The 24,370-nt window shown below is 46.1% G+C and overlaps 1 protein-coding gene across 2 annotated transcripts; it reads left to right on the forward strand.

Moving 5' to 3' along the window:
* Positions 1 to 5: 5 nt before the first annotated feature.
* Positions 6 to 20,228, forward strand: CACNG6 (calcium voltage-gated channel auxiliary subunit gamma 6). 2 transcript variants are annotated; one of them, XM_057712169.1, is made up of 6 exons: positions 6 to 351; positions 5,487 to 5,561; positions 7,245 to 7,382; positions 15,496 to 17,058; positions 17,935 to 17,978; positions 20,177 to 20,228. In XM_057712169.1, exons 1-4 carry the CDS (start codon positions 18 to 20, stop codon positions 15,732 to 15,734), a joined length of 786 nt encoding a protein of 261 aa, XP_057568152.1. In that variant the 5' UTR covers positions 6 to 17; the 3' UTR covers positions 15,735 to 17,058; positions 17,935 to 17,978; positions 20,177 to 20,228. The 2 variants fall into 2 exon arrangements, with proteins under 2 accessions (XP_057568152.1, XP_057568153.1); XM_057712170.1 differs by having other exon boundaries at positions 17,935 to 17,985; positions 20,177 to 20,190.
* Positions 20,229 to 24,370: the final 4,142 nt, after the last annotated feature.

A 24,370-nucleotide genomic window follows, 5' to 3' on the forward strand; every position in this document is an offset into this window, starting at 1 on the left:
CATCGTCCACAAAGAGAATGATGATGTGGTCCAACTTCTTCATGCAAGAGGAGGACCGCCGGCGGGAGGCCGCGGGCCGGAGGCGGGCTCACGGGGCGCACAAGGCCCGGATGACCCCGGAGCGCGAGGGGAAGATCAAGCTGGCGCTGCTGCTGACCTCTGTGGGCGCCACGCTGGCCGTGCTGGCCGTGGGCACCGAGTTCTGGGTGGAACTCAACACCTACAGGGACAACGGCAGTGCCGTCTGCGACGCTGCCTACCTGGGGCTCTGGAAGATGTGCACCAAGCGACTGTGGCAGGCGGACGTGCCCGCGGGCAGAGACACCTGTGGCCCCGCGGAGCTGCCTGGAGGTGAGAGGCCGCCACCCCCACAGGGCCTGTACCCCGCAGACAGCAGAGAGGCCCCCGTCTGAGAAAAGCATGCCCCAGAAAGAGCCTGAGCCCCGAGGAGAGAGAGCTTGCACCCTCAGAATACGCCCCTACCCACCATGTGCTCCGGGAACAGCCTCTGCCCCAGGCACAAAGTGTGCAGAGAGGGAGCCTGTACCCCCAAACTCGCCTGCACCCCCCGACCAGTCTGTATCTCTAGACCAGCCTTTGCCCCCAGGGCAGCCTGTTCCCCCAAACCAGCCTGTGCTCCTAGACCAACCTGTACCTCTAGACCAGCCTGTGCCCCCAGACTGTCCTGCGACCTCCAGAGTTCCTGTGCTTCCAGCACAGCCCGTGGTCCCAGACATTTCTGTGTCCCCAGACCAGCCTGTACCCCCAGAGAGCCTGTGTCCCTAGAGAAACCTTGTGCTTCTGCACACAGCCTGTGCCCCGGGACCCAGCCGGTGACTCCGGACACAGTTGGTGCCCTTAGACAACCTGTGTCCCCTAGAAATGCCCTTACCCCCTGAGACAGCCTGCGCCCTTAGAGAAAGACTCTGGGTTCCTGGTGTCAGCTTGCTTTTCCCGCACTGGAGACAGCCTGCACTCCCATCCTGTGAGCCATGGGGAGACAGACAGCCTTGACGCCCACCCCAAAGCACAACTAATGCCATTCCCTCCTACCGAGTGCACCAAACAGAGCTCTCACCAAACACCTCCCAACACCCCAGGGAAGACCTTGTGCTTCCTGGAAAATCTTCATTTCCTACCCATTTCACCTCAAATTCCCAGACTGGACGCTCCAGCCTGTCTCATTTTCTCTTCCAGACACCCCCATCCCCTCACTTTCCCACAGAGTGGCTCTTTCACCCCTACCCATGCCAGAGAGCGATCCCATACCTCTCACTCTCTCAGACAGGACATGCCATGCCCTAAACTTATACCAGCGGGACATCCTATACCCCTTGGGAACGGGATCTCACTCCACCTCTACTGACCCAAGGAAACTATCTGACACCCCTCAGAGCCCATTTAGGATGTTGCAGGCTTGATCACCCGTTTGGCATCGCCAATACACTTTCCTCTCCAAAGGATGTCCTGTAACCTCAGTACCCCTCAAAGAAGATCTCCTGTCCCTCCAGGCTCTGATGGGATTTCCCTCCTCTTTCACTTTTCCAGATGTGATCTCTTACATCCCTAGGGTCCAAATTAGGATGTTCCAAGCCCTGGATAGCAAAGTGGGATGCCAAGCACCCTTGTTTTCTGAAGTACCCACCCGCTCAGCGTGCAGACGGGCTAATTCTCACCCCTCAGAGCCTCAAGCAGGAAGTTTCCCAATTTTTGAGAACTGGGATGCCCTGGTAATAAAAATATTAGGTGCTTATGTAGTGCCCAGCTCTGTTCTAGGTATTTCACCTGCATGAAACATCAATTCTCATAGCAATCCTGTGAGTAGTTATTATCCTGAAAAATGAGAAGCAAGAAATACAAATGGCTCAGTCTACACACCCAGGCTAGTCACGTGGGGTTTGAACCCTGGTCATCTCTGTTCTTTCATTTTATTTTTTAAATTAAAAAAAATTTTAAATTTTTATTGAAGTATAGTTGATTTACGATGTTGTGTTAGTTTCTGCTGCCACAGCAAAGTGAATTGGTTATACATATACCTATATCCACTCTTTTTTTAGATTATTTTCCCATACAGGTCATTACAGAGTATTAAGTAGAGTTCCCTGTGCTATGCAGTAGGTCCTTATTAGTTCTCTGTTTTATACATAGTAGTGTGTATATGTCAGTCCCAATCTCCCAATTTATCCCTCCACCACTCCCTGTATCACCTGGTAACCATAAGTTTGTTTTCTACATCTGCAACTCTACTTCTGTTTTGTAAATAAGTTTATTTGTACCCTTTTTTTAGATTCCACATATAAGTGATATCATATAATATTGTCTTTCTGTGTCTGACACTTCACTCTGTATGACAATATCTAGGTCTATCCATGTTGCTGCAAATGGCATTATTTTGTTCTTTTTTATGGCTGAGTAATATTCCATTGTATATATGCACCAATTTTTTTTTCTTTTTGGCTGCATTGGGTCTTCATTGCTGCACCTGGGGTTTCTCAAGTTGCAGCGAGCAAGGGCTACTCTTCATTGTGGTGCACAGGCTTCTTACTGCAGTGGTTTCTCTTGTTTTGGAGCATGGGCTCTAGGCATGCAGGCTTCAGTAGTTGCGGTGCATGGGCTTAGTAGTTTCAGCTCATGGGCTTTGTTGCTCTGCAGCATGTGGGATCTTCCCGGACCAGGGCTCAAACCTGTGTCCCCTGAATTGGCAGGCAGATTCTTAACCACTGCGCCACCTGGGAATTCCCCCACATCCTCTTTATCGATTCCTCTGTTGATGGACATGTCCTGGTTTCTTCCATGTCCTGGCTGTTGTAAATAGTGCTGCTGTGTACATCGGGGTGCCTGTATCTTTTCGAATTTTGGTGTTCTATGGGTTTATGCCCAGCAGTGGGATTGCTGGGTCATATGGTAGTTCTATTTTTAGTTTTCTAAGGAATCTCCATACTGTTCTCCATAGTGGCTGCACCAATTTATATTCCCACCAACAGTGTAGGAGGGTTCCTGGTCATCTCTGTTCTTAGCGACTACACTATGTTGCATCTCACTAGTCCGTAAATATGTCCCAAAGGTCACCACTGCACTGGAGGGGATGTCCCACCCCACCTAACTGCATACTGTGGGGTCCCTCACATCCCTTGATGTCTCCCTAATGGTCAGAAAGGGCTTCAACCTCCTTTAAGGACCATCACCATCATCCCACAACCCTGACCCTTCAGAGGACATCTCACAAATCTCAAGATTTCAGAAATATCCCACATATCCCATGACCCATCAAAGGACATCCCAAAGGGGGGTGACCCATATACCCTACTCTTTCCCAGGTGGGATATACCATATCCTCTGGGGTCAGAGACAAGATGCCCTAAATCATTAGTAGCCAAAATGGGATGCCAGACACCCCACGCTCTCTCAGAAAGATGTATCACAGCATCTTATTCTCTAGATGAGACATCCCATTTCCCTTGTAGAGGAAGACTGCGTCTGCCCCACTGACTGTGACAGATAGCGTCCTCACCATTTGCTCTGCTGCACGAAGCATCCTTTACTTATTGCTGCTGCAGGATCAGGACTCACATTTCCCGCTGCTCCTGACGGAACATCTCATGTCCTTCTCCTTCCTTCAGAGTCCCAGGTGGAGTGTCCCACACCACCTCACCTGACTCCAGAGTTTGTCTCTTGTCCCTCGGCATCCCCCTTCAATTTGGAGAGTTCCTTTACACTTCCCCAGGTCACCTGACCTCTTTCCTATTTCTTTTACCCCTCTAATTCTCGACCTCTCTCCTCCCTTTCCATCTGTTCTCTCCTCAGTTTCCCCATCTGTGGAATGAGAAAGTTGAACTAGGTGAATTCTGTGGGAAGTTCTGGCTTTCAAATGCAACTTAGAAAGTGGTTTTTTTCCTTTTCTTTTTAAAGTGTGGGGTTTCTTGAACTTCAAGTACACAAAGTTGGACAAATCATATACTTTTCAGTTTATGTCACAAAATCATTACCAGCCTTTGCAGGATCCTTCTTGTGCTTTATTTTACTTTTTTTTTTTCACTCTTTCCTAACTCATTTCTTTAATACATTTGATATGCATACACGGATATGTATTTTAACTTAGAAAATATACAGTGTTATTTTTTATATATGTATGTATTTTAACTTCCATAAATGATATCGTGCTATAGATTTTTTCCTATTTTTGATTTTATTTTGCTCAACCCTGTTTTTCTCAAATCTCCCCATGCTGCTTTCTGTTATTCTAGTTCGTGGCTGCTCTGGGCTGCAGAGACTTGCCCAGGAAGCTTCCATCAGATTTACTTGTCTATTCCCGTAAAGATGGGCACCTAGGTTGATTCCTTGTTTATTTTTAAAAAATTTTTTTTGGCTGCGCTGCATGGCATTCAGGATCTCAGTTCCCCAACCAGGGATTGAACCCAAGCCCCGTGCAGTGGAAGCGCAGGGTCCTAACCACTGGACCAACAGGGAATTCCTCCCAACCGCCTGTTATTATAAACAGTGTTGCAGTGAACATCATGTAACGCATACATGTTCCTGCACATGGTTTTTTTCCTGAATGTATACCCAGAAGTGAAATTGCTGGGTTATAGGGTATAAACATACTTCGGGGCTTCCTAGGTGGCGCAGTGGTTAAGAATCCGCCTGCCAATGCAGAGGTCACGGGTTCGATCCCAGCTCCATGAAGATCCCACATGCCACGGAGCAACTAAGCCCATGTGCCCAAAAAAAAAAAAAAAAAATACTTCATTTCATAAGTATGTCAGAGTGCTTTCCAAAAAGACTAGTACTCGTTTACACCCCCAGCTGTTTCCTCTTATCCTGCCAATGCTTGATCTTATCCTTTTAATATTTGCCAATTTAATTGATCTAAAGTGGCTTCTCCCTGCCGATGTAAGTTGCATTTCTGTGATCCCTGGTGAGGTGGAGCATCTCTTCATGTACTTGAGAGTAATCCAGACTTCCCCTGCTACGAATTGACTATTCATAGCCTTTGCCCATTTTTCAATTGGGTTATCTCTCTTTTCTTGCTGATCCGCAGGAGTTCTTTGTGGAGTCTAGACAGGAGTCCTTTCTGAGATAAGACTCTCTTCTGAGTCTGTTAGCCTTCTGCTGCCTGGATCTTGGGACGCTTTGTTGAATAAAGTGGTTATCGTTTCTAATCTCATTTGACCCTAAACAAATCCATATGACAGAGCCAGGAAAGAGACTATTAACTCACTTAATAGAGGAAGAATCAGAAGCTCAGAGAGGTCAGTAGCCCACTGAAGGCCACAGATCTAGACCTCAAAGCTCTGGATTGGAATCCCAGCTCCTGGATAGCTGTGTGATAGCAGGTGGTTTTACTTCTCTGAGCATCATTTCTGTCTATCAGGGATGCTAATGTCATATTTCTAGGTTGATGTGAGCTGTGTTAAATGTCCAGCCCTGCGCTTACACTAGGGACCTCCATGTCATTACCTCTCTTTTTCTCTCTCCTGCTCCTACAGAAGCAAACTGCACTTATTTTAAGTTCTTCACCACTGGAGAGAATGCACACATCTTCCAGAGAACCACAAAGAAAGGTAAGAACTTTTCACCTGGTGGAGGGGATATGCTGACCACACCAAAGGAGTTCTTTTCTTTCTTTCTTTTTTCTAAATTGACATGTAATTGAGTTACGGTATTGTGTTAGTTTCAGGTGTACAGCAAAGTGATTCAGTTATTTTTTTCAGATCATATTCCATTATAGTTTATTATAAGATTATTGATTATAATTCCCTGTGCTACACAGTGAGTCCTTGCTGCGTCTCTATTTTACATGTAGTAGTTTGTATCTGTTAACCCCAGAAGAGTTCTTGATAGCAGTGTCCTCTTCTCTGCTTTGCCACAGGATGGGTACAAGCTCCTAAGTCCCGGGCAGGTCTCATCTTTGGGGAGAGGTGGTTCTCCAGAGCCCTGTGTCCACCATTCCTGCCTCAGCTCTGCTTTTGCCACACGCTGTATTACTTTGGGCAAGTTGCAGCCCCTCTCTGTGGATAGCACGTTTACCTCTCACAAATGTGCATCTCCCACATGCTGAGCACAGCGCTGGGTGTTTCATTTATAAGCGTACCGGTCCTTGCCATGACCCCGCAGGGCAGGGGCTTTATCTTAGTCTTCCAGATGAGAAAACAGAAGTCCATAAATGGTTTATTTTCTCAGGAAGTGGCAGAGGCAGAGGCAGGATTCAAACCCAAATAATTCCAATTCTAAAGCGGTGCTCTTCTGTAAAATATCCTGTGAAAACAGAAGTGTTGTGTATCTATACTGACGGATATGGTAGCCGCCAGCCAAATGTGGCTGGTGCAACTAAGACACTTGAGTTTTAAATTTTGTTCGATTTAAATCCATTTGAAATGAAAAGACCACCTGTGGCTAGTGGCTACCATATTGGACAATGAAACGTTTAAGACTTTACCCTCTCTACTCCAACCACAGTCTCTCCATCACCCCAGTACCTCAATATCCCCACCAGTAAAGGAATTGTGCTCATGTCATGAACCTTATCAGGTTTTTATAAGGATTTAATGAGATGATGCAGCTAAAACATACACTATGTTGCCTGGCACATAGTAGGTCCTCAACAAACAGTGGTTTCTTACCCTCTCTACTCCTTTCTTTCTTATCTTGGTGTAAGTGAACTTGGGCAAGTCGCTGTGCTCCCCGGGATAGTAAAATAATCATAGGGCACATATGGAACAAGTGCTGTGTGCCAAGTGGTGCACTGGGCACAGTACATATGTGATTTCTAATCCTCACGGTAGACCAGTCAAGTAGAGATTTTGATCTTGATTTTCTAGAGGAGGAAACTGAGGTTCAGTGGTTTTACCAGAATCTTCCAGCTAGAAAGTAGCTGGGGAGAATTCCAACTTGGATCATTCCACTGTAACGTACCACCTTCTCTGTTGTCTCCCACACACCCCACTGCCTGTTTCCTCTCCGGTAAACAAATGGTGACCAGATCATAAGTAATACTTGGTGATTCCCACCTCCTTCTAATCTTGGTTCTGTCCCTTCTTTGCTTTGTGACCTTAGGCAATTAACTGACCCTCTCTGAGTCTTGGTTCCTTCAAAAGCACAAGTAAAATATCGGACTGGATGATATTCTACTTAAAAATTCTCCTCTAGTCCTGAATCTTTCACTCTCCTGGTTCTGGGTTCCTATGTGGGAGGTCTCTCTACCTCCTACATCCCGTGTTCTCTACTTCCACTTCCCCTCCACACAGAGGTAAATCTGGCAGCTGCGGTGATAGCAGTGCTAGGCCTGGCAGTCATGGCCTTGGCGTGCCTCTGTATCATCATGGTGCTCAGCAAAGGCGCAGAGTTCCTGCTCCGGGTTGGAGCCATCTGCTTTGGCCTCTCAGGTGAGGGTTGAGAGACTGCAGACTGAGGACGTTGCATGCTGGGAGGCCGGGTCTCCAAGCACTGTTGCATGCTGGGAGGTCGGGTCTCCAAGCACTGTTGCATGCTGGGAGGTCGGGTCTCCAAGCACTGTTGCATGCTGGGAGGTCTAGGGATGTCTCCAAGCACCTTTGCAAGCTGGTCTCTAAGCGCTGTTGTGTGCTGGGAATTGGCGGAAGCTCAAGGGCTATGGAAGTCTCAAAGATAGGAGAGTTCTAAGTTCTGTTGTTAAGTGGGAATTGGGGAGTCCAATTTAGATTGGAATCTAGGGTCCCCAAGCACTGTTGCAAGCTGGGAGGTTGAGGGAGGTTCCCATGCACTGTTGCATGCTGGGAGGTTGAAGGAGGTCTCTAAGCACCATTGCATGCTGGGAAGCACCAAGGCTATAGTAGGCTCAAATATGAGAAAGTTCCAAGTTCCGCTGTTGGCTGGAAATTGAAGGTTCTCCAAACGCTCTTTTACATTTGGACCTGGAGTCTTCAAGAACTGTTGCATTTTTGGAGTTGAGGGTCCAAAAAAATTCTGCATCTTGGGAAATGTAGCCCTCATTGGATCACATGTTTTCTAAGGTGAATAGATAGGTCATTAATTATATAAGCGTCGTGTATTTATCTTTCGTGTATCTACTGAGCACCTACTATGTTCCAGGCACTGTGCTAAGGGCTGGAGATATGATTAACAAGACACTGTGTCTGCCTTCACAGAGCCTAGATTCTGGCAGAGATAGACAGTAACCAACAATTATGCGTATAATATTCCAACTATAATTGTGGTGAGAGTTATATAAAGCATATAAGGGGTACACACTGGGGTAGGGCTTCCAGAGAAAGGAACAGAAATGATCCAGTCAGGATATGGAGTGGACAGTAGTGGTGGCCATGTTGCTGACACTTGCTGTGGTGGTGGTGATGGCGGTGGTGATGATGGTGGTAGTGGTGATGCCAGGGATACGGTGCTAGTGGTGATGGAAGAGCACATGTGAAGTCTGTAAAAGACTTGGCAAGTTTGAGGAGCAGAATGAAGATCAGAGCATAAAGCAGGGCAAAGTTTGCACCCATGTACATGGTAACCTTAATTAACAAATGAAGTAGAGGCTTGGTGCAAGATGCGGCGAGGGAGGGAATTCCCTGGCTGTCCAGTGGTTAGGACTCTGAGCTTTCACCGCCAAGGGCATGGGTTCCATCCCTGGTTGGGGACCTAAGATCCTGCAAGCTGTGTGTGCCTCCCTTCCCCGCCCCCCAAAAAAAGAGGCAAGGGAGATGAGTGTTCAAGAGCACAGTCAAGTAGACATTATTAATAATCGCATTCTTATTATTGTTTTGTGCCTTAGAGAGCTTCCTAAATGAAGGGGAAAATTCAGTCATTCCCTTTCCTGTCTTTCATTTATTCATTAGAAAGGTGTCTGCCCTTAAGGAGATTTCTGGTTAAGGACACAGAAATGATACAAATCATCCCGCAATGACACTGCAGTAAGCGCTGTGAAGGAAAAGCCGAGTCCCGCGAGAGTCCCCAGTGAGGGCACTTGACTGAAAGCAGAGTTAGAGAAGGCCTCTCTGAGGAGGTGACACTCTAAATGTCAAAGTATGGCTAACCACGCTAGAAAGAGTTTGGCGGATTTCAGGTCCTGAAAGAAAGCCAGAGAGGCTGGAGCATGGAGAGTGAAGAGGATACTGGTGCAAGACACAAACCAGGAAATCAACAGGGAATCGAGATGAGTGAACTTGGGGAAACTGCTTTCCATCTCTGAGCTTAAATCTCATATCTGTGAACTCACTCATTCAAGTACCTGTTTATCAGGGTCCCATCCTATCCATCCATCCATCCACCCATCCATCCATCCATCCCTCTTTCCATTGATCCATCAGTCCTCTCCCTCCTCACTGCCTTTCCTTCCTTCCTTCTTTTCCACTCTCTTCTTCCTCCATCCATATATTTATCCATCTGTTCATCCATCCATTCATTCAACAGTCTTTAATATCTAGTAAGTGCTAGATGCTGTGCCAGGTACCACTGAGGTAGAATGATGAACAAGCTTAAGATGCGTGTCGTTCCCTGTGTCATGGAATTTACAACTTGGTAGGAATTTGGTGCTGGTGTTTTTATTGAACCCATGCCTGCGTTATTCCTGGGAGTGCCATGGAGGTGTGGACATAAAAGTGTTTTATGAAAGTCTTGGGCGTGAAAATGTTCTGCAAATTGGACAACCAAATAAAAGTGAAGGGTAGATTTGATGCCGTAATTACTATGATTATATTGGATGTCAGGGACTGGGGCAGATGGGGCTTTCGAGGCCTCACTAGATAAAAGGACATGTTCGGGTTATATTGTTCCTCTCCATAAAATATATTTGTCAGGTGTTCTGTGTTCGGGGTATGAGACAAACAAGTTCCTGGCCCTCATGAGTTTATAAGTCTGGTGGGGGAGATAGAAATTAGGCAAATAAACAATACTCACATAAGTTAATATATGTTAATAATTACCAGTTGTGGTAAATGCTACAAATGAAAAGGGAAGCGTCTAATGGAAATGTATAACAGGGAGACCCAATAGAGACTTCAGTGGTGGTAGTCAGGGAGGGCTTCTCAGAAGAAGTGTAATTTAAGTAGGGATGCTGAGAATGAGGATGTGTAAGGCAGGCTTAGGGAGGGGTAAGCAGGCAGCGTAAATGTCTCCAGGCTTGAGCAAATTCGGTGCATTTAAAGTCTTGAATGGGACTCCCCTGGTGGTCCAATGGTTAAGACTCAGCACTGCGGGGGGCACGGGTTCAATCCCTGGTCGGGGAACTAAGCTCCCGCGTGCTACACGGCACGACCAAAATAACAATAATGATAATAACAACAACAAAGTCCTGAAAGAAGTCCTACTCGATACTGCTGTAGGATGGGAAGGGCAGCTCGAGAGGAGGCTGAAGAAGTCGGCAGGGGCCAGGTCACAGGCCCTTCTCGCTCACACAAGGGACGTTAGGCTTGATCAGGGAGGAGGTAAAGTGATACGCCTAAGAGAAGAGGCTACAGAATAGACCTAGCCAGGCTCAAACCCAACTGCCTCTTTTCGAGGCTTATATTTTCCCATCTGTAAAGTGGAGATAATTAATAATAATATCCATTCATAAGGTCTGGTGGAAAAGGTGAGACGTGGGAGCATTTGGTTAGATTCTTGTCACAGAGCTAGCGTGTCAGGGCCAGGGGTCCACAAACCACAGCCTATGGTCAAATCCTACCTGCCTCTTGTTTTGGGGTCAGTGACATTTTTAAACCATAATCATATCGCGGTTCCTACCTGGATGGAAAGCCGCTGATGAATTTCCACCACTAGAATGACGTGGCTCCGAGGTGTTACGTGGCCTGGCCCCTGGCTATGTGAGGCTTCGCCTCTTACCATTTGTTCTCTCTGTTCTGGCCACACTGGCCTCTTTGCGGTCCTCAGACCCTCCACGTGCATTCCGTCCTCAGAGCATTTTGCACTGCTCTCCCCTCAGCCTGGAATGTTGTTCCGCCAGCTCTTCCCAGGCCTCATTTCTTCAGATCGTTTCAGTCTCTGATCATACATCCCCTCCTCAGAAAGACCGTTGTTGACCACCTTGTCTAAAGTAGACCTCTTACCTGCTGTGTCTTTACCTCGCCTTATTTTTCTTCGTAGAATTGATCACTACCCCCAAAGTATCTATGTGTGTATGCCTTCGTTTGCTAGGGCTGCCGTAACAAAGTGCCCCAGACTGGGTGCCTCAAACACCAGAAATGTGTTTTCTCACAGTTCTGGAGTCCAAGATCAACATGTCAGCAGGTCTGGTTATTTCTGAAGCCAATCTCCTCGGCTTGTAGGCAGCTGTCTTCTCCCAGTGTCCTCACGTGGTCCTTCCCCTGTCCTGTCTGTGTCCTGATCTCCTCTTCTTGTAAGGGCACCAGCCGTATTGGATCAGGGCCCACCTTATTTTAATTGAGTTACCTCTGTAAAGACCCGAACTCCGGATGTAGTCATGTTCCAAGGCACTAGGGATCAGGACCCCAACGTGTGAACTTTTGGAGGGATGCCGTTCAACCCACATCAACACGTGTACCTGATTTTTGTCCCTCTCCCCGTTTTGGGATGAATTTCCAGGAGGGCAGGCCCTTCATTCGCTGTTGTTTTGTTTTGTTTTGTTTTGTTTGGGGCGGGGGGGGGGGGGGGGAGGGGTACCACACTGTGCGACGTGAGGGATCTTCGTTCCCTGATCAGGGATCGAACCTGTGCGCCCTGCACTCCCCCCTGCACTCCAGTGGCGCCTTAATCACTGGACCGCCAGGGAAGTCCCTAGTGCTGTTTTTTGTATTTTATGTGTATTTTATAATGAGAGCTCAGTTAAGATCTATGGACTGAATGAGAGGATGCGTGAATTAGCGGCGGAGTGAAGGGGACTTGGACGGTGTCTCTCGCGGGTCCAGATGCTCTTCCACCTCCCGTGCCCGGATGCTGAGCTGCCTGGGGTCAAGAAGGGCTCACAAAGGGACCACTGAGCCACCTTACGCACACTCCGGACTGCGTTCTCCAGGCTCCTGACTTAAAACCATGAGGAAACTGGGAGTGTAGGGAGGAAGGACGGCTGCGGATTGAGGTCGGGGCCAGACCCCTCCGGGGTCTGAGAGGGGAGGCAGCCGGGATGCATGAGTCATCCATGACCATCGAGGGGGTCCTACGTGATCTGACCCCGCCCACCTCTGCACGTCCACTGCCCATTCGCCCCTCCCCCATCTTCTTTGCTCTGGCCGCTCTGACTTTCCTTTTTCGCTCAAACAGAGTCTTCTCCATCCTACGCCAAAGCCTTTGCACCAGCCATTCCTTCTCCCCAGAACAGCCATCGCTGAGTTTTGTGCCTGGCTGGCTTTTTTTCACCTATCTGGGTCTCAGCTCAAGTGGCTTTTCTGATGACACCCTCTGAAGTCCCAGCCCCACCCCTGGATGTCACACCCCTTCCCATCACTCTCGTGTTTACCTCCTTCCTAGTGTGGATCACTGTCTGAAATTATCCCGTCTTGTCATGTGTTTGCTTTGGAAGTTACAACCTGACCGCCCACAGGCCAGCGACAGCCCGTACATGCGCTTTGTTTGGCTGGCAGTGTATAAAGATTTCTCTGAGCCAATGTTTAAAGGTTGGGTGAAGTCCCGTAAAAATCATAGTCATTTTTAAAAGTTCTAGCTGTTTCTGAAACATCAGAAGATCTGGTCCGTGAAGTGGCCATTTCTGATGGGCTGCAGTTGGCCGACGCCCGCGTTTGGGCTGCACTCTGTCCTCGTCCCCACCCCATCTGCCTGCTCATTTGTTTGTACTTTCTCATTGTCTCCTGGAGGCATCTGACAAGCCTTGGTTTATTTGTTTACCATCTGTCTCCTCCAAGTAGAACATAGGTTCCGTGAGGTTAGGGGTTTTGTCTGTCTTGTCCCTTTCTTTTCTTTTCTTTTTTCTTTTTTTTTCTTTTTCTTTAATCAGATTGCATTACAACTTGACTGATATGCTTTTCATTTTGTAATCCACCATCACCCTTTTTTCTTTTCAGCTTATTGGGGTATGATTGACAAGTATAAATTGTGTGTGTATATACAGGGATGAGTCACAAATTATCCGCAGTTGGCTGCAGAATTTATAGAAGTTTTAATATAACTGGAGTGTGGATAATTTATGACTCACCCTTGTATGTATACACACACACACACACACAATTGTTGTTGGGGGTTTTTTGTTTGTTATGTTTCTTGTTTTTTGGGTTGTTTTTTTTTTTTTGGCTCCACAGCGCAGCCTGGAGAATCTCAGTTCCCTGACCAGGGATTGAACCTGGGCCACAGTAGTGAACATGCTCAGTCCTCACCACTAGACCACCAGGGAACTCCCCTACAACTTGATGTTTTGATATATTTTGATATACATCACGGCGTGATCACCACAATCAAACAAGTTACACATTCATCACCTCACATAGTAACTTTTTTTTTGTAGTGAAAACATGTATCTACTCTCAGCAAATTTTGTGTATATGTATTATTAACTGTAGTCACCATGCTGTACATTAGATCTTCAGAATTTATTCCTTTTGCAACTGGAAGTTGGTGCCCTTTGACCAGCATCTCTCCATTTTCGCCTCCCCTCAGTCCCCAGCAACCACCGTTCCACTCTGTGTTTCAACTAATTTAGATTCCATCATCACTCTTTACTGAAGTCTTTTTTTTTTAAAACACTTTATTTTTGGCTGCATTGCATCTTCGTTGCTGCAGGGGGCTTCCTCTAGTTGTGGTGAGAGGGGGCTTCTCTCGTTGTGGAGCGCAGGCTCTAGGGCGCACGGGCTTCAGTAGTTGTGGCACACGGGCTTCAGTAGCTGTGATGCACGGGCTTACTTGCTCCGCCGCATATGGGATCTTCTTGGACCAGGGATTGAACCCGTGGTCCCCTGCACTGGCAGGTGGATTCTCAACCACTGCGCCACTAGAGAAGTACCTATTAAAGCCTTAATGGAGTCAGTTTGACTTGTGATTCTTGATTCCGTGGTTTGCTTTGTTTTTTTTTTAAGCAGTGAAAGACATATAACATAAAACTTAACCATTTGAACCATTTTTAAGTGTCTGATTCTTTTTTCTTTTCTTTTTTAAAAAAAATTATTTTATTTATTTATTTATTAGCTGCATTGGGTCTTCATTGCTGCACGCAGGCTTTCTCTAGTTGCAGCAACAGGGGCTGCTCTTCGTTGCCGTGTGCAGGCTTCTCATTGCAGTGGCTTCTCTTGTTGTGGAGCACGGGTTGTAGGCGTGTGGGCTTCAATAGTTGTGGCTCGTGGGCTCTAGAGCGCAGGCTCAGTAGTTGTGGTGCACGGGCTTAGTTGCTCCATGGCATGTGGGATCTTCCCGACCCAGGGATTGAACCCGTGTCCCCTGCATTGGCAGGCGGATTCTTAACCACTGTGCCACCAGGAAAGCCCCTAAGTGTCCACTTGTGTGGTATTAAGTCCATTCACACAGTTGTGCATCCATCTGCAGAACATCTGCATCTTTCCCAATTAAAACTCTGCTCTCATTAAACACCAACTCCCCATTCCGCCTCCCTCTCCCCTCAGCGTGCATCTTCTACTTCCAGTCTTTATGAATTTGTGTCTTGTTCTTTCTTTCTCTCCAGCTTCTAAAATTGTGCCTGCTATAGAGTAGGTGCTTCGTAAGTAGTTGTTGAGGGGGTGGTAGTGAAACTGCAGATATGCGTCTTGGGGGGCTCCGAGGAGCTCCAGTTCTTTATGTCTCAGGCAGAAAGAATTCAGTGAAAGGCAAAGTGATAGATAAGAAGTGATTATTAGAACAGGATGCTCGTGAGCCTCACAAGCAGGTGGGCAAGGGGGTGCCATGCCGAGAACTTAGTGAGCTACGGTTTTATCATCAAGGGAAAAGTGGGGAGGGGGAGAAGACCGCCTTCTTCCTCGTTCTTGAGTAGACGTCAAACTTCCATCATCAGCTCCTCCTCCAAGTCAGGTGAGGGAGTTTTCTTGTCCCTACGTGGTCAAGCCGGGACTGTCATGGTGCATGGAAATGAGCAAAAAGTTGGTAACCGATGCTAAAATGTGATAAATCAATCATCTCAGGTTCCGGTATAATGTCACCTTTTCCTTATGTTTTTGTTTTTAGTGTGCACAGAGAGGTGTGTCCTAGGAATCATTAGCTTACTGAGCTCACTGGGCAGGGTGTGGGTCTCATGCCACCCTTGTTTTATTGTTTGGGGCCACTTCTCTTGCATGGTTTTGTCGCTAAGCAAGCCTGCTTGGTTTTGTGGTTAAGTGAACCTGTTTTTTTGAGTGATCATTAACTTACAGGGGTTTCCCATACTTTTTATTCTTGTTTTTACTTATAGTCCCCTAGTCCTTTACTTACATACTTTTTATTCTTTACTTACTGACAGAGATTAACTATTTAATCACCTGCTTTGTCCCTTTAATCTGTCCCTATCACTAGGGGTTCCCCCAGGTTTCTTGTTTGAGTAAGCATGCGAAGGGGTATATTGGGGGAGATGTTCAGACCTCAGTTGGGGACCCCAGGGGCCTGAGGGCCGTATCTGTCCTCCTCTCCCCACAGGCCTGCTGCTTCTGGTTAGCCTGGAGGTGTTCCGGCATTCCGTGAAAGCCTTGCTGCAGAGAGTCAGCCCTGAGCCTCCCCCGGCCCCGGCCCTGACCTATGAATACTCCTGGTCTCTGGGCTGTGGCTTGGGGGCCGGCCTGGTCCTGATGCTGGGGGGTGGCTGCTTTCTCCTGCTCACCCTGCCTCCCTGGCCCTGGGGCTCTCTCTGTCCCAAGTGGGGGCACAGGGCCACCTAGGGCCACTGTTGGGCTTTCTCTAAGCAACTTCCAAACCCTTCTCCTTTCTCCATTGTCCCCCTCCACATCTTGTGCCCCATGTCCTAGAGAAACTGTGTTCTCCCTGCTCTGGGGCCATGCTGTTTGCACAGACCTGCCCCTCGTGCCCTCTTCTTTTTCCTCTGTAAATATATTTTCCTCCGTGGCTGAATTTGGGTTGCTTGGGGGTGGGATGGGGAGAAGATTTTTGCAAACGAGGGTCCCCTGGGAAGGCTGGTGGGGACCTGATGGGGTAACTAGGGAGTTGGGGGGGGGTGCGGTCAGGGGGTCTTGGGAGGGAGTTGGACCTACTTGTTTCCCAGATTTGGATGTATTCACTTGTGGGAGAGACTTTTTTCCCAGGGAAATAGGGGTGGGGAAGGGGAGAATCGCTGGGTCTGACCTTGCTGTGGTCTGAATTGGGATTAAAGGTTTGGAAATTTAACATTGATTTGGAGTCTGTTGTGATGTGATTTGTGCATTCCAGGGTAGAGAAAAGGGGTCACTCGTGCTCTCCAGAAACCCTCTACATGCTACGTGTCAGCCCTAAAGTCACATGTCAATGAACCGTAGAGAGTGACGGAAAACTCAACAGTTTGGAACACAGACACTGTCATAGGTTGAAGGGGGTCCCTCCTCAAAGTATATGTTGGGGTCCTAACCCCCAGGACCTCAGAATGTGACTTTATGTGCAGATGGGGTCTTTGCAGAGGTGACCAAGTGCCCCTGTGAGGTCATGGGGGGCCTAATCCAATAGGACTGGCGTCCTTATATGGAGAGGAGATTAGGACGCTGACATAGACAGAGGGAAGACGAGGTGCAGAGACACAGGGAGAAGATGCCCATCTACAAGCCAAGGAGAGGGGCCTGGAACAGATTCTCCCTCGCAGCCCCCAGAGGAACCAGCCCTGCAGACACCTTGATCTCAGACTTCTAGCCTCCAGAACCGTGAGACAGTGCATTTCTGTTGTTTAAGCCCCCCTGTCTGTGGTCCTTTGTCAGGGCAGCCCTAGCTAGCTGATACACCTGTTAGTACCTGGATTCTGCTGTAACAAATACCTAAAAGTGTAGAAGTGGCTTTGGAATTGGGGAATGGGTAGAAGCTGGAGGTGTCGTGAGGTGTGTGCTAGAAACAGCCTAGGTTGCTTTGATGAGACTGTTGGTAGGAATACGGATGTGAAAGGAAGTTCTGAGGAGGACTCCGGAAGAAGCGAGGAGAGCGGTAGAGAAAGCATGCGTCACCTTAGAGAACACACGTATCACTCTGAACGGAATGCTGGTGGAAGCGGGTCGACAACAACTGACGGTGAGCAGGCCATGGAGACCTGGTGTCAAGGTCAAATCCTTCAGCCCAAGGGCCCAGGCTTCTCTCATGAAGACCAGTGCATGATTTCAACTCAAAAATCACAGCTCGAATTCTTCAATGGGATAGGAATTGCCAAAGCTGACCTCAAAGGCCAAAGTCTCCTAAATGTTTAAAAATATTTAAAATAGGGAATATCTGTGGGCTTATGAACACAAATGTATCAATATTGTGAGTGTGATTCTCTTAAGTACATCCATATTCAATTATAAATGATACATTTAATTATATATATTAGTAATATATATAATTTTTAAATATTTACTATGAATTCAATTAATATGTTTATTGTAAAATTAATACATTTAATATAAACAGAAAATGTATATTATAATATAAAATTCTAACATAATATAATATAGAATTCTATACAATGTTGCATATGATATATGATTATATAATAAACAGATTATTATATTAATATTATGGATATTATAATATATTAATATGTTCACATAAATGTTTCTATATTTCATTATAAATTATAAATACAACTATATGTTATATAATCATACATAATTATAACATAGATTATAGTCTTTATATGAAATATATTAATATTCTGTCATATTATATAAACTATTCATAGGATTAGACATGTAACACATTTATACAATATAACATACTATATAAGTAACATAATATATAACATGATTTTATATAAATTATATAATTATGATACTTATATATATATAACATGGTATTTATACAATATAACCTATATAAATATAATACTTAAATATATAATGTGATATTTATATGACATATTATATTACATAAATCTTATAACATTTATGATGTAATTATGACTTGTACCAGGATTGGAAGCAGCTTCCTTGACGAGATCATTTGTCATCCAGGAGGTGTGGGGTAACCCTTTTATTTATTTATCTATTTGTTTATTGGCTGCATTGGGTCTCCGTTGCTGTGCGCTGGCTTTCTATAGTTGCAGAGAGCGGGGGCTGCTCTTCATTACAATGTGCGGGCTTCTCATTGTGGTGGCTTCTCTTGTTGCAGAGCACACGGGCTCTAGGCATGCAGGCTTCAGTAGTTGTGGCACACGGGCTTAGTTTGCTCCGTGGCATGTGGGTTCTTCGCAGACCAGGGATGGAACCCGTGTCCCCTGCATTGGCAGGTGGATTGTTAACCACTGCGCCACCAGGGAAGCCTGGGTAACCCTTTCTTGATTAGCTGAGGTTGCGCCCCATCTCAGATTCAGTGGGGCGCTCTGGCAGGACAGTCTCTTTATTCCCTTAGGCACTGAACTCAGCATCATGCTAAGGATTCTGAGAGCTGCGGATGTGCATTCATTTATTCACTCGGGCTGTGGTTGAGAATGTGGGCTCTGGACCTGGACTGTCTAGTTGGAAACACTGGCCCTCCCTTTCGTGGCTTGAACAACTTGCTGACCCTCTGTGTCTCTGTTTCCTCATCCTCCTCGCAGTGCTTATGTCCTAGAGTCCTTGTGAGGACTGAACGCTGCAATAATCCCTGCAAACCCCCTGGAAGGCTGTCTGGCACGGGGTCATAACTCCATCAGTCTTGCTGTTACTATTATTTATCGAGTGGCACTTCAGGCTGGGCATACAGTAGAGAGTAAAAAGGGACCCCCCCGCTGGGCTGACAGTCTGGTGATGGAAACAAACACATAATCACACTAATGAATGTGTAATTATAAACTGAGATAAGTGCTAGGAAAAGGGATCATAAACATTATTTTTTTTTCCTACTTGACTTTGCGCCCAGCCGACTTGGGGAAGCCCCGGAGATGCCTGCCTTGGGGGCAGGGGGGCAGGGGGGTGGGGGGGTGGGGGGGCGGTCCTCTGGTTTTGGAGGAGTGAGTCTTTGTCCCGTGGGGTCTTCACTCTGCACCCTCTTTCCCACCTGAGGTTTTTGTGGACTTTTCCAAGAGTGGGAGGAGGAAATAGAGACCCCTCTGAAAGAAATAACTGGAATCACATTATACTATGGAATAATTTATCAAAGCGTTAACTTGCATCTTGTCGCCTTTTCAAGTAGAAGCTTCTTGAAATCTACTATCTTTTCTGTCCTTTTTTGTTTACGTGTTGTTTACATTTACTTTTTTGAACACAGTTTCAAACTTACAGAGAACTTGCAAGAATCAAAATGGCGCGTAGAAGACCCACACACTCTACTCAGACTCACCTATTGCTAACATTTCACCCTCCATCCAAATGTGTGGGGTTTTATTTTTTAATTCACAAACATTATTTATTTATTTATATATTTATTGGCTGTGTTGGGTCTTCGTTGCTGCACAAGGGCTTTCTATAGTTGCAGAGAGCAGGGGCTGCTCTTCATTGTAATGTGCGGGCTTCTCATTGCGGTGACTTCTCTCATTGCGGAGCACGGGCTCTAGGCACGTGGGCTTCAGTAGTTGCGGCACGTGGGCTTCAGCAGTTGCGGCACACAGGCTCAATAGTTGTGGCGCACAGGCTTAGTTGCTCCATAGCATGTGGGATCTTCCTGGAGCAGGGATCGAACCCTTGTCCCCTGCACAGGCAGGCGGATTCTTAACCACGGCACCACCTAGGAAGTCCCTCAGCAAACATTCATTTTCAAATATGAAGTGCACCATATATGTGCTGACTTATGAATACAAATGTATGACTAGTCTGAGTTTGAGTCTCTTAAATGCAGACTCAACATCCCATTGAAAGAATTAAAATTAAAAACACCCACGAGGGGGCTTCCCTGGCAGTCTAGTGGTTAGGACTCCTAGCTTCCACTGCAGGGGGCACGGGTTCGATCCCTGGTCAGGGAGCCACTAATCTCAAAACCTAGGCTAAGAAAAAGAACTAGTATCTTGGAAGCTGCTGGTATTTCCTCACTAATATCCCCTCCTCAAGGCACAACTCTAATAGATAAATGACACAACCTGAATTTTGACTAAATCATTCCTTAGCTTTTCTTTATAGTTTTACAAACTAAAATTCTATTCTTGAAAAAAAGTGTTTTTCATTATGCTTAGGTTTGAACTTCATGTAAATGGAATCATATTGTATGTATTTTTCTGTGTAATGATGTTGTTTTTTTTAAGCCTGAAGAAGAGGATTCAGACTCATGGCCAGCAGCCTGGATAAGACCCACAGGCATGTTTTTTTTAGCCTTCAGAATGTTTACTAAGTTATTTATTTACAACCAACTGGGGATCCAAAATATTTTGGGAAAAAATTCCTGAGTTCCAAAAAGCAAAACTTGAATTTGCCAAGGCAGGCAACTATTTACATAATATTTACATTGTATTTACAACTATTTACATTGTGTCGGTAATATAAGTAATCTAGGGATTATTTAAAGGATAGCAGAGGATATGTGTAGGTTATGTGCAAATATTATGCCATTTAAATAAGGGACTTGTGGGGCTTCCTAGGTGGCGCAGTGGTTAAGAATCCGCCTGCCAATGCAGAGGTCACGGGTTCAATCCCAGCTCCAGGAAGATCCCACATGCCGCGGAGCAACTAAGCCCGTGTGCCACAAAAATAAATAAATAAATAAATAAATAAATAAGGGACTTGCGAATCCATGGATTTTGGTATCTGTGGTAGGTCCTGGAATCAATTTCTTGGGATGCCAAGGGATGACTGCATTTAATTGTAAAATTCACATAACATACAATTAACCATCAACCATTTTTAAGTGAGCAATTCAGTGGCATTCAGTACATTCCCAAAGTTGTGCAGCCATCGGCTCTATCTAGTTCCAAGACATTTTCATCACCCCAAAAGAAATCCCATACCCATCTGTTACTCCCCGCTTCCCCCTCCTCCCAGCCCCTGACAACTGCTCATCTGCTTTCTCTCTCTGTGGATTTATCTATTCTGAATGTTTCATGTAGTTGAAAAACAGGTGTTCAGACAAATACTTGTACACGAATATTCCTAGCACCACTATTCACAATAGCTCAAAGATGAAACACACTTAATGTCCACCAGTGGATGAATGGAAGTGTGGTATATCCATACAATGGAACATTATTCATCCATAGAAAGGAATGAGGGACATGCTGCAACGTGGATGGACCTCCAAAACAAATTTATTTTTGAGTTAGTTTCCCATCTTTAAGCATCAGAAAATTGTACATCAAAATCCAGGTTTCCTGGGGAATTCCCTGGTAGTCCAGTGGTTGAGACTCTGTGCTTCCACGGTGGGGGTGGGAGAGTGGGGGGGTGGGGGATGGGGAGGAGGGGGTGGTGCAGGTTCTATACCTGTTCCGGGAACTAAGATTCCACATGCCGCAGAGGATGGCCAAAAACTACCACAAAAAAAAAAAATGTCTGCTGGGATTCTGGAGTGAACATTGCCCCCTGGTAAGAACACAGAAGACAAGGAAGGATGCTCTTTTACACTTGAGCATGTTTGTGCCAGGACAAGATGCTTGGAGCTGCCCCAGCCATAATGCTATCTGGAGGCAACGAGCCAAACGTTAAAGATGTCAAGGTGGTAAAATAGAAAGGGCTTGGTCCTTGTTGGCATGCCTTGAGTGTTTGTACAAAACCTTCCTGTTGGCAAGATGATTAATTATCTTTATTGCTTAAGCCAGCATTAGGTAATCAGTTCCTTGCAACTGAGCTCATCCTAGCTGATAGAATTGCCCTGCCAAGGGACAGACCGTGGTAAGGAACCAAAGCCCATGGCTGCAGGTAAAGAGGATGCCTCTGAGAATACTCTTTAATTTGCCACACTCACCTTTTGATAGCTTAGAGTCTTATTGGAGGAGGAGAGAGTATCAGGGGAAAGAAAGAAGCAAGAGAAGGTGCAGAAGCTGACTGGGGGACTCTGGTCTTCTCTAGGGCTCTGTAGCTGGAGAGACCATATATCTCATCAATTACCTTTTGATATCCACTTCATCTCCCAGGTGCCAGTTTCCTTCCAGCATTCTCTCAGTAGAATCTCTTTGTCTCCCTGGTTGAGCCCCAAGATGGTACCTTAAGAGCAAATGAATATCTTATTTCTTTATTTCCTGTTTGACTGCGGTTTCTCAGGGAACTCATTCCCTTACTCAGCATCTAGAGGAAAGATAGGTGGTACCAAGGATTCCCAACAGCATCTTTAGCAGAACCTGTAGGTTGGTTCACTCGACCCCTATCCACAGCTCTTAACCTCCTTTATATTTCTCTATTGTAGAAGCTGGAAAGTATAAGATTAGAAAGATTAGAAGATGCACGGTAAGAAAGGGGTCAAAAAAGATGCAAGGAAGGGAGGATCAGAATTACTGGAGGGTGTTGCACATTTCAATACGATAGTATATAATCTTCCAATTGCTGCTATAACAAATAGCCACATGTTCAGTGACTTAAAGCAACACAGATTTATTCTCTTACAGCTCTGGAGGGCACAAGTCCAAAATGGGTCTCACTGGGCTAAAATCACAGCATTGGCAGGGCTGCGTTCCCTTCTGGAGGCTTGAGGGGAGAATTCATTCCTTGCCTTTTTCAGTTTTTCTAGAGGCCGCTGGCATTCCTTGCCTCATGGCCACCTCACTCTAAAATCTTCTTTTGTTGTCACGTCTCCTTCTCTGATCCCGACACTCCTGCTTCTCTCTTATAAGGACTCTTGTGATTGCTTTGGGCTGGATTACCCAGGGTCACGGTCTCATCTCAAGATTCTTCACCTAATCACAACTGCAAGGTCCGCTTTACTACGGTAAGGCCATCTGTTCTCAGGTTCTGGAGACGGGGACATGGACACCTTTGAGGGACTATTCTTGTGCCTACCACTGTAGGAAGAGTGAGTCTCATCGAGATGGAATATGGTAGTGCAAGTTCTTGTCCCTGATGCACAGTGAGGCCAAGCAAACCCAAACGTCAGAGTTTGGAGCAGAGAAAGGTTCACTGAAGGGCCGTGCAAGGAGACAAGTGGCCCCCCAAAACCCTGAGCTCCCCCAAGGGTTTCAGCAAAGCATGTTTAAAAGCCAGGTGAGGGAGAGGGGTTGCAAGGTATGTGAGCAGCTTGTGCACAGGTCTGATTGGCTGAGGGTGAGGTAACAGGGTGATGTCACAGGGATTCACATTATCAGTCCTTAGGCTCCCGGAGGCCTGGGGGCTGTGTGTTCAAGGTCATCAAGTAGTTAACCTCTTCCGTTTGGTGGTGGGGGGTTCACACCTCTAAAACAACTCAGGAAATGTGCATCAAATACTCTTATCTAGGTATCCAGAGAGGACCTAAGCAGAGGGTGTGGGGGGAAGGCCTGTCCCGGGAAGGCCCCGTAGCGTCCTGGCTCAGTTACAGTATCTGAGCAAAGACTTGAAGGAAGTGAGAAAGTTAGTTATACTTTTATGTGGAGGCAGGACATTTTAGAAAGAGGAAACAGCCAGCTCCAGGACCGAAGGCAGATATGCATCTTGAGTGTTTGAGGAGTAGCCTAGGAAGCCAGTGTGGTTGGGGCAGAAGCCAGTGTGGCTGGAGGAGAAGTAGGAGATAAAGTTATAAGAAAAAAAAAGTGGGGAATGGGGCTTTTAAAGATACTTTTATTCATTCTTAGGACTTTGGGTTTTTTTTTTTTTTTTTCTCTCTGAATAAAATAGGGCTCTATTTCAGAGTTTGGGGCATGATCTGACTTAGGTTTTAAAATAGGGTTACCAGGGGACTTCCCTGGTGGTCCAGTGGTTAAGGCTCCATGCTTTCACTGTGGGGGGCACGGGTTCGATCCCTGGTCGCCAAATTAAGATCCTGCGTGCCTCGCAGCATGGCCAAAAAAAAATTTTTTTTTAGTTTAAAAATAAAATAAAATAGGGTTACCTGATTAAATACAGGCTTCCCAGTTAATTTTGAATTTCAGGTAAACAATGCATAATTTTTTTAGTGTAACTATCTTCCTAAAACTGCAAGGGACATACTTATACTAAAAATGTTTATTGTTGTTGATCTGAAATTTAAATTTAACTGGGCATTCTTGATTTTCATTTGCTAAGTCTGGCAATCCTGTTTTGTTTTTTTTTTAAATATTCATTTATTTATGTGGCTGCACCAGGTCTTAGTTGCAGCGTGCCGGATCTAGTTCCCTGACCGGGGACTGAACTGAGCACGGCATCTTAACCTGGCAAACCTGTCTTTAAAGGCTCCCTCTGTGCTGTGTTGAGACCACGTGGTGGAAGTGGTGGGTGAGGCAGAAGCAGGGTAACCATTTAGGGGTCTATTGTGATAACCTGGGGGAGGAATTAAAGTGGCTCAGCTGGGGATACCTGTGGAGGCTGCGGACCCACCCTCCCCCTTCCCCCTTCCTCAGCCCTGC

The sequence above is a fragment of the Hippopotamus amphibius genome, chromosome 16 (genome assembly GCF_030028045.1).
Source record: "Hippopotamus amphibius kiboko isolate mHipAmp2 chromosome 16, mHipAmp2.hap2, whole genome shotgun sequence".
NCBI lineage: Eukaryota > Metazoa > Chordata > Mammalia > Artiodactyla > Hippopotamidae > Hippopotamus > Hippopotamus amphibius.

Bases quoted from the DNA above. Each gene is read 5' to 3' on its own strand.
- CACNG6 (XM_057712169.1), top strand. From the start codon at position 18: ATGATGATGTGGTCCAACTTCTTCATGCAAGAGGAGGACCGCCGGCGG. The intron at 352-5,486 runs GTGAGAGGCCGC...CTGCTCCTACAG, and splicing joins CCCCGCGGAGCTGCCTGGAG to AAGCAAACTGCACTTATTTT. The intron at 7,383-15,495 runs GTGAGGGTTGAG...CTCTCCCCACAG, and splicing joins CATCTGCTTTGGCCTCTCAG to GCCTGCTGCTTCTGGTTAGC.